General features: G+C 43.3%; 1 protein-coding gene across 6 annotated transcripts in view; it reads left to right on the forward strand.

Annotated features, from left to right (window-relative positions):
* Positions 1-10,618, forward strand: part of DOCK5 (dedicator of cytokinesis 5) — a 161,922-nt gene that overhangs the window by 100,387 nt on the left and 50,917 nt on the right. For all 6 annotated transcript variants that reach the window (XR_003003579.1, XM_024747671.1, XM_024747672.1 and 3 more), the window contains 4 exons: positions 2,795-2,893; positions 6,890-6,984; positions 8,620-8,698; positions 9,905-10,005. Coding sequence is in view for 5 of the 6 variants with exons in the window: in XM_024747671.1 (XP_024603439.1) it covers positions 2,795-2,893; positions 6,890-6,984; positions 8,620-8,698; positions 9,905-10,005 (374 nt within the window). In the remaining variant the exon portion in view is untranslated. The remainder of the gene's footprint in view (positions 1-2,794; positions 2,894-6,889; positions 6,985-8,619; positions 8,699-9,904; positions 10,006-10,618) is intronic.

Consider the following 10,618-nt stretch of genomic DNA (forward strand, 5'->3'; position numbering starts at 1 on the left):
CTGCATCGGCAGGCGGACTCTCAACCACTGCGCCACCAGGGAAGCCCCACCGCAGCTTCTTAGTGTCCCATCCCACCTGCCCACTGGGGGGATTTGGGGAGCAGTGTCTTGAGACCAAATTCACGTAGGCCCCTCCCATCCCAGTTTCCAGTCTGCGCTGCGGGCTGGGTGGCATAGCTCCCTCGGGAAATGAATGGGGTCTAGAACTTTACAGCCCCCCTGGATGAGTGCCTCTTCGTTATAACTGTGAGTAAATCTGATGCTGATTTTCTCTTGAGGGAAAATGATCTACCAGGGAGATAGGGGAGGCAAATGGGGGAAAATTTTAAAGGATCTCGCCAGTACAAATCATAAGGAGCCTTGCTCATAGGGAAGGTGAAACAAAAGCCTCTTATAATATATTAAAGCAGAGACCCACTGAGATATGCAGGCATCCTAGGTGGACTAAGAACTTGGGACCCATTCGACCTAATGCTCTTTCAATATTTGCTTAATATTTTATTTCAGGAAAATGTGAGCCTTGGTGAGCAGAAAATTAGGGCTCTGGCTGACTGCATTTAGCATTACCTCTATTGTCTCAAGCAGTTTAGTTGTAATTCTCAATGTACGCATGCTCTGTGTGGATCTGCCTTTGTTAGAATGATAACAGTAATAGTATCAGCGTGTCCAGCCAGCGTGATGATAATGGTAGTTGTCACTGTTAGCTCATTTTTGTGCGTGTGCTAGAAACTATCTTAAGCACTTCATTGAAAGGTCACACACCAAGCTTCATTTTGCAAATGAGGAAACGTGCAAAAACCTGAGCAAGGTTACACAACCACCAGGTGATTGAGGTGGGCTTTGGCCCTGGGCAACCAGCCTGGAGGCAGTGCCTTGCATGCTGTCAGCCGTGCCCACCCGCAGCAGCTCACCAAGTTATGTTCCCAACTATGCACCATAGTCACCATGAGAGGAATTCTGATAACGTCAGTTTTCCCCTTCGTATCATATTCCCCGTGATATTTGGTGTGCTTAAAAATCAGTGCCCTGTGGTACCATCCAGCCCTTGTGGTTCAAGGAAAAACCATTTAAAGAACTTGGGATTAGCATGCAGTTAGAAATGTCAGTGTTGCCCTGGCCTCTTATTCTCTGCCTGTACGTCTATTAAATGTCAGATAAAAAGGGTGATCGAGACCAGAGGTAACTGTTGAAAGGCTGAGTTGTATCATCATTAAAATGAAGCATCTTTTACTAAAGGTGCATCTTTTGTGATGCTAAAATCTCTGATTAGATTTTTAATCAGAGGACATAGAAAAAGAACTATCCCAAATCGCTGTGGTAAATAAAAACCATTTATTCAACAAATACGTATTAAGAAACTACTTAAGCCAGGCACTGTTCTAGGTGCTGGGGATATATCAGGAAACAAAACAGACAAAAATCACTACCTTAGAGAAGCTTACATTCTAGCAAGAACAATTACAAAAAAATACATGGCAGAGTATTAGAAGGCTATAAGTGCTATGGAGAAAAAAATGAGTGGGATAAGAGGAGTTAGGGTAGAAGAGTTACAATTTATGTAAGCTGATTAAGAATGGCTTTCCTGGGTCTTCTCTGGAAGTCCAGTGGGTTAGGACTCCACACTTTCACTGCCAGGGACCCAGGTTCGATCCCTGGTCAGGGAACTAGAATCCCACCAGCCGCGTGGTGCAGCCAGAATAAAAAACAGGCTTTCCTGAAAGGGTCAAATTTGGACAAATGCTTGGCAAAGGCCTGGAGAAACAAATAGTGTTAGGTGCTGATGGTAATGCAAACTATATGCTGATTTGGCAATGTATATCAAAACCTTAATACAATAAATTTACATCACTTTATAATTAGAAAAATAAACTTTTTTAAACAAAAGAGACCTAAGACAGACATTCATTCGGAGAGAGGTGTACATGGATAGTATTTCACTGTTTCTGTGTTTAGGAAGTTATTCTCTCCATCCCAGGAACAGCTGTATTTTCATCTCCTCTGTGCCAAGTTCACTTAAATTTGTGTTGTTTTCATAACTATATGAATACAAGAAGATACTACCTTAGATACTTGCCCTCTGGCTAGAAAATTAAGTCTGTGGCTCAAATATGGTTGGTCTAGGGGAAAGCAAGTTGAATATGTAATTCCTGGCCTCAAAAATGGAAATGATGGTAATCGTCTAATTATCCGATCCCTTTCTTCAAACCAGGTCCACAATTACGCAGCATAACGTGCTAGGAATCACTGGCCAAAGGATTCTAGAGCTGGTGGAATGACGATGAAGTGGTCCAGCAGGGAGCTCTCCTAGCCTCTCTTCTGCTCTTCCACTCAGTTTTACGACCTCTCTTCGACCTCTCTTTTTCCTCTTTGCATTCCTCCAAGCTCAAATTTATGTAAATGATGTAAATACTTTGGACGTTTCTCCCTGGACGTCTCTATTACACCTCGGTCTCAACAAGCACCTCAGGGTCTGCAAGTTGTTATAGCTTAACTAGTCATCTAGCTGAGATCTTACAGTCAGTATCCCCTGACCTGCAGGATTTCAGAGGTCATGGCTATTCATAGGATGAGTGAAGCCCTCCACACTGCTTCACTCAAACGTGGAAGTACCTTCTTTTTAGCAGAAACTGCAAAGCCCATGCCTTTGGACCTTTAGAATGCAGTGTGTTTCCAGCGTGCTGGGGTCCCTGCATAGTTAATTGGGTGGGAAAAACCAAAGTACATGCACCCAAATCTTGGCTTTGTCGGTTGGTGGTCTAAGGAGCTGGGATTTGTGTTTTCGGTCTCCTTCCAGGGGAGTTTCATTGCTTGCATGATTGCCATCCTGCGGCAGATGGACGAGAGCCACTACAGCCACTACATCAGCACTTTCAAGACCAGACAAGACATTATTGTAAGTTGTCTTCATTGGATCCTGCTAACTTAAGACTTCTCATATTTTGGCAGAACTGAGCGTCATGAGTCTGGGGTTCTCTTCCCACACACCTCTGAATGCTGTGTCGCTTTCCACAGGGGTTACAAGAGGGGAGAGTTTTTCTCTGCCACAGGATTTGAAGAAGAGTCCAGTACATATACCAGGAGGTCCTCACGCAGCCACCTACGTCTCTTGGATTTAGAGAGAGCCCATATTTAGAAACATTTGGGTGACCTCTTTTGCTCTCAGAAGAGGACAGTGTCTCATTTTCAGGGACAGTAGTCACCCATGCCCTGGCAAGGATTTTAGGAGGCAGAGATATTCATGGTCTTTTAAGATGTGGTTGATGTCATCCTTTTCAGTATTCCCTGGAGAGGGAAACAAAAAGAGGTAATACCTGCCCCCAGGTAACAGTTGTAAGTTATCCTCAGTTGAAAATATTCCATTCTCTTCTGTTTTAAACAAGAAAATTGTTCTCATAGTTACCATTAAGCATACAGCCAAAGGTGGCCCAAGAGGCTAAGTTAGATCTCTGGCTGCTTCCCCAGGATCCTTCCCTTCAGAGAATTGTTAGTGGCTGTTAAACATCCCTGAAGGTGAGAATTCCCTGGCCGTCCAGTGGTTAGGACTTGGTGCTTTCACTGCCGTAGCCTGGGTTTAATCCCTTGTCGGGGACCTAAGATACAACAAGCTGCATGGCCAAAAAAAAAAAAAAAAAATCCCTGAAGGTATTGTCTCATCTTGTGAAGTAGTGGGCTGGACAGGGAGCTGTATTAACAGGCAAGGTCTCATTGCACTCATCTTTGCTCCGGGTAACTTCGCATCATTCGTGCGTATTCCAATATTCTTTATGCTCCAGATTTTCCACTTTCTGCCTTTATTATACTGGTAGCATGTAGCCAGTATACCCAAGGATATCCACCTCTTTCTTTGCCAGTCACTCTCCTTTCTGTGAGGTCTACATGAAGGAAAAACACACAAGGAATTGTACTGTTTATTATTATTAGTTGTAATTGATCCAGTGATGAACCCTCAGAGCACTGTCCTGGACCACAATAAAGGACTTAATGGGGCTTAGTCTGGAGTCCTATGTGGACCTCCACGAAGGCCATGCTCTGGCTGGCAGCATGGTACAGGAATCCGTAGCGATCTGTAGCTGTGCTTGCAGAGATCTGGGCGAGAGAATTAGGAAGAGGGGAGAGGTGGGGAGAGGTGGAAGCCGAGGGTAGCAGTGTTTTCTCCTCCGTAGTGGGTTTAAGAACACAGGCTTTAGAACACCCAGATCTGGGTTTGAATTCTGACTATTCTGCTTCCCTCTGAAATTTTGGGCAAGCTGTCTAACCTCGCTAAACCTCAATTCCTCCTCTGTAGGTTGGTACCTACCTGGGGGCAGGAGGTAGTTAATGTGAGTATTGATGAGTGGACATGTGGAAAATGCCTCACTTTGTTCCTGGCGTGTGTTACTAGCTATGAGAACCAACTACTTATAATAATGATATTACATTGTCATTACATATATAATAGTATATTATTATTATGTAAGATAAAATTAATATAAAAATAGTTTAGTGACTTTTTCTCAGATTCCCTTCTGAAAGCAGGAAGAATAAAGAAAGTTATACTAAATTCAAACTCTTGACAATTTGGCTCCTTTAAGTAAGCAAAAAGAAGAAAAAAAAACCAAACCAGATTTAGTGGTGAGCTCTTCCCCTGCATCCGGTACGCGGGCCTCTCACTGTTGCAGCCTCTCCCGTTGCGGAGCACAGGCTCCAGACGCGCAGGCTCAGCGGCCATGGCTCACGGGCCCAGCCGCTCCGCGGTATGTGGGATTTTCCCGGACCGGGGCACGAACCCGCATCCCCTGCATCGGCAGGCGGACTCTCAACCACTGCGCCACCAGGGAAGCCCTGCATCATCTAATTAAAAGAGGATTATTGTCCCCAAGGGAACAGTAGCCATCAGTGGCAGAACCGCAGGGTACGGCTAAGCCCTTTGACCTCCAGTGGACTGTCCTTTCTCTCGCTCCTGCTGCTTCTAAAGAAATCACTTGAAAGACTTTGGGAAGTGGTAGATAAAGTGAGTCCTGGGGTTATCTGTGAACTGCCTTTATTATGTCATCACTGTTTACCGTTCACTGAGAGTGCTAGAGTTGAATATGGAGTTGGCATCAGAATAGATAACCGGCATCCACATCCTTGTTTCACAAACCATCAACTCCTGTTGACTTGAGGAAAAAAGTTAATAGAATAGTTAATAAGTAATGGATGCACTTAAAATGGATGATGAAAAACTGAAGAACTTGTGAACTATGTCTGTGATTTTAGAATGGAGGGTAGAGAAGTTTGACTCTCCATTGAACCAGAAGGAAGTAACACAGACTTGAGAGCTGGAATTGCTCCCATTCCTATGCTGTTTGGCATCCGAAGTGTACTGGTTAGCCAACAGGACCGGGGTCTCAGAGGAATATTGTTAGAAATAGAACCCAGGCCCCCTGCCTCCCAAGCCCTGTGTTCTTTCTGTATATGATGTCATTCATGAGCTAGAACGGCACGGTTTAGTGCCAGAGAAATTGGACTGGATTTTCATTTCAGGAATCTGAGCGGAAAATGTCTACATTTAACTAACTAATAAATTAAAAAGCTTCCCAAACTTTTTAGCTTTGATTTTTTAGCCCGATTGTTCTGAGTTCCTTTTTCCTCTTAGCCCTCTTTCGAGTAGAATAGCTGTTTTTTTTTCAGTACTGGGCTTTTGTTATTAGGTTTTACAGACATGATGGCCCACAGCTATAATCTCTTTTTAAGGACCATTTAGGACCCTCCCCCCAGGCTACGCATGGTAACGTTCCTGGAAGAGGAAGAATCATGACTCTGCTTCTTATTTATAGCATTTTTGTTCTGTTCTAATAATAATAAGGGAGAATTGGACTCAGAGTTATTAGAAGTATCAGTTTTCTCAGACTCAGATACAGAGAACAAACTGGTGGTTGCTAGAGGGAAGGAGGGTAGAGAGATGGATGAAAGAGGTGAAGGGGATTAAGAGATCCTAACTTCCAGCTGTAAAGTAAATAAGTCCCAGGATGTAATGTACACATAGGGAATCCAGTCAGCAATGTTGTAACAACTTTGTATGAGGACAGATGGTAAGTGGGTTTATTGTGGTGATCATTTCCTAATGTATAAAACCATCGAATCACTATGTTGTATACCTGAAACTAACATAATATTATGTTAATATTAATTAATATAATATGTAAGTATGTTAATTGTAACTCAATTTTTAAAAGACACCAAAAAGTTAAAAAAAAACAAAACAGGTATCAGTTTTCTCACAATTGTTGGTGAATTCATTTGAAGTACAGTAGATCCATTCAGACAACATTGGCGGCCAAGGACTGAAGATATTATGGCTCTGAACTTGGGATCCAGAATCCCAAGGTCTCTTCCTAGCTCTCCAGCTTCTTGGTTTCTATGGCCTTAAGCCAGTCGTTTCATTTTTCAACAGTCTCAGTTTTATCATTTATAAAATACAGACAATTTTTTAATCCTTCTCTTCCTTATCAGATTACATGATGTAAACATCAAATCATAGGATACCTGTAAGAATGCTGCATACACACTGCTATGTTTAAAATAGACGACCAACAAGAAACTACTGTACAGCACAGGGAACTCTGCTCAATATTCCGTAATAACCGAAATGGGAAAAGAATTTGAAAGAGAATAGATGCATGTATATGTATAACTGAATCACTTTGCTGTACACCTGAAACTAACGCAGCATTGTTAATCAACTATACTCCAATATAAAAGAAAGTCAAAAAAAAATACTCTGGTATCCCTATAAACCTTACTCAAAAGACAGACTGTTATGGGACCTGGGCCATCGTGTTCCTTCCTTTACGTCAGTGTGCTGGAGGAAAGGCTTATGAAGTGTAACCCAGTTTTCCCCCAACCATTCCTCCTTTGTTTTCTGCAGGACTTCCTCATGGAAACTTTTATCATGTTTAAGGATCTAATTGGAAAGAACGTCTACGCCAAAGACTGGATGGTCATGAATATGACACAGAGCAGGTGAGACGGACCATCGCAGGGCCGGAGGCGTTTGAAAACTTGGGTCCGGAAACTAGGTTTTGACCCTTGTGAAGCATGTTGAATCTCTTTGCTTCAAGCCCACCATCGGTAAAGTAAGGTTCCTCCCGCTTTCGTGGTCCTGGTTTACATGCTTCTGTTCTTGATTCCAGGCAGGCCGCTGTGGTCACTCCGACTTGGGCTCTCTACTCTCTTCTTTCTGCTGTAACCTCCTCATTGCTTTCATGTTGATTGTCAGCATCAGCTCTGCAAGGTATCTTTCAGTGTCTCCAGACGGCCTTCATCATCCTGACATTCAAGGCCTCTGCATCCCGGCCCACCCTGCTTTTCTAGCCTTGTCTTCCACTGTTTGCCTCTATATACAACTTGCCCTCCAATCAAACTGGCCTCTTCCCTCCTAACCCTGACCCTGACCTGACCCTGACCCTGACCCTGACCCTGACCCTGACCCTGAGACCCTGACCCTGAACATGTTCTGTGCCTCCGCTCACGCTGCTGCTTCCACCTGCAGTGTCTGCCCCATTGTCTCTGGCCATCAACATGCCTCCCATTCCTTCAGGTCCTTGTCAAATGCCATCTCCAAAGGAAGCCGTTCTGATCTGGATGTCATCTTAACATGTTCTGTGCCTCCGCTCACGCTGCTGCTTCCACCTGCAGTGTCTGCCCCATTGTCTCTGGCCATCAACATGCCTCCCATTCCTTCAGGTCCTTGTCAAATGCCATCTCCAAAGGAAGCCGTTCTGATCTGGATGTCATCTTCTCTTCTTTTGATTTCCCCATACCTCTTTGATACCCCCTCCTAGAATTTTCCATATTCTTTGGGTCATGGTTCGATTTACAGGTTGCAAATGATCTCCACCAAGCTGTAGATTTCTTAAGACCAGGAGCCATTCTTTGAAGGCAGAACCTAAGCCAGTGCTTTGCAGTTGCTGATCCTCAACAAAGACTTGTTGAATGAAAGTGAAATGGACTGAATACAGATACTAAAAGAGATTCAGGATTTTTTTTTTTTTTTTTTTTTTTGATCAGCGGCCATGGCTCACGGGCCCAGCCGCTCCACAGCATGTGGGATCTTCCCGGACCGGGGCACGAACCCGTGTACCCTGCATCGGCAGGCGGACTCTAAACCACTGTGCCACCAGGGAAGCCCCGAGATTCAGGATTTTTAAAGAGCTAAATAAAGTAAATCATTATGATAAGCATTTTTGTTAACTCTCGGTGGTCCTGATACCTGATTAGAAAAACCCTTCCCAACTATGTACAGATTAGAGAAACAATTGCATCCGAAATCCTAGACTTTAAAACGTTAAGCATCACGATGGAGCAAAAGGAGCCTTGGTCTGAGGCTCAGGAGCCCTGGCTTGTTCTCTGAGCTGTACCTGAACTGGCTAAATTGTGATGCAGCCGTGAGCTGTGCTAGTAGTCAGTTCAAGAAACTGATCTTCAGTGACCTTCTCTGTAGAATGTGCTGTAGTTGGTCTCTAAAGACCTTGATAGATCTAAAGGTCTTAGATTGCCAAGTCCAGGTTTGATTTGCTTTGGCTTTTAACATAGATGGAAAATGTTTCAAAGAGCATGAAGTTGCCTTCTTTATCCAGTGTGTTTTTCCTCCCCTAGGGTTTTCCTCCGTGCCATAAATCAGTTTGCTGAGGTTCTCACAAGATTCTTCATGGATCAGGCAAGCTTTGAACTTCAGGTAAGCGTGCGACTCACCTAGGAGTTCCTTGAATTCTCAGCCAAAGCAAGAGAACCGTTTCATTTTGGAAAACATCGCCTGAGACTTTTTATCATAACACAAATACACACAAACACACCTGCTTGCAGGTAGGCACGCAGGTATTCCTCTACCTACAAACGGTTTAGTGTCCAAAGAGCAGTTTGTATAAGCACCTGTTTGAAAATCCAAAGTGGTAGCAAAACTGGTGATCACTAACTCCATCTTCCTTCATTCATTCATCCAACAAATTTAGAGAGTTAATATGTACAGGGCACTATTCTAGGCCCTGGTGAAGGCAGACAAGGTCCTGCTTCCGTTACAGGGTACATTTTGTTGGTGATGTGCTTTTGCTGTGATACGGCCTGCGTTTGTATTCTACTTTGGAAGTAGAGTGTCATAAGCAGAGGAGATTATATGTACATATTGCATATACATATATATGTTTATGTGTGTATATACATATGTTTTTATATGTGTGTGTGTATATATATCAAAATGGTTAATATACGTGTGTGTATTTATACACACACACACACATAAGTACCTATGCCAAGATGGAATCAAGCTGTACAGTTCTTAGGTAACCTGTTAATCTACTTTATTTACTTTTTCTGTGATCTTTTCGATGATAATAAATATTTTCACAGTATTTTTAATGGCTGAAATACAGTGCGTTGTATGGCTGGACCATGGTTTATTTAACTGAATTCTTCTTATGAGCATCTAGATTGTTTCCATTTTCTGTTATTATGTTCAATAGCAGTGTGAGGGCCTTCCTTGTTTTAAATATTTTTTTAAATACCCGTAAATATGTTACCAGGATAAAGTCCTAAAGTATTTACTAGTCAGAAATTTGGCAGATTGTCAGGGCTTTGGATAAGTATTGCCCAACTACTTACTATAAATAGGTACACTTCTTGGCAACAGTTTTCCTTTATCCCAGGAGTAAAGACAAATATAATAGTTTGGGTTATTTTTAAAAGCTTGATATTAATAAAGCATTAAAACTTTCAGGGATGAATAATTGAAACACAGGAGAGAAAAGGAAGTCCTGTGGATTTTATTTTGGATTTTTTTCCCGTTAATTTCTGGCGAGTGCATTTGTACCATGTGGCACTGTTTTATTATGACCCACATTAATGTTATTTTCTGTTTCTTTTCACCCACATCATTAATTTTGAACAGCTCTGGAACAATTACTTCCATTTGGCAGTCGCTTTTCTCACCCATGAGTCCCTTCAGCTTGAAACCTTCTCACAAGCCAAGCGCAACAAAATTGTAAAAAAGTAAGTGTCCTCTTAAACTTGCTTATGATTGGGAAGGTGATTCTTCCATTTCTAATTGGAGCAGGAGTTTTGGTATCACAGAAATTACTGTTCAGTGGCTACCTGTGCTGTTAGTGAGATAGGTCTTAAAATAATCTTTTTATAGACCTCAGATTTCCCCAGATTCACATCTCTTCTCAGGGGCCCATTCATTTGCAAATCAAACATCACATTCTATTATAGAATCTCTACATAAAGAGACACTGAGGCCAGCCAGTCCTCCCATCACCGGGAACAGCTGCAATCTGCTGGCAGCTTGTCCAAATGGCAGGCATAGTGCCTCTCTGTCTCATGCTTCACAGAGCAGACACCTTTGGCACCATTGGTCTACCTCCCAGTTTCAGTCACTTCAGCAGAGGAGCCAAGAGTAACACATCGGGCTTCCCTGGTGGCGCAGTGGTTGAGAGTCCGCCTGCCGATGCAGGGGACACGGGTTCGTGCCCCGGTCCGGGAAGATCCCACATGCCGCGGAGCGGCTGGACCCGTGGGCCATGGCCGCTGGGCCTGCGCGTCCGGGGCCTGTGCTCCGCAACGGGAGGGGCCACAACAGTGAGAGGCCCGCGTACCGCAAAAA

Source organism: Neophocaena asiaeorientalis, unplaced genomic scaffold, assembly GCF_003031525.2.
Source record: "Neophocaena asiaeorientalis asiaeorientalis breed wild unplaced genomic scaffold, Neophocaena_asiaeorientalis_V1.1 scaffold429, whole genome shotgun sequence".
NCBI lineage: Eukaryota > Metazoa > Chordata > Mammalia > Artiodactyla > Phocoenidae > Neophocaena > Neophocaena asiaeorientalis.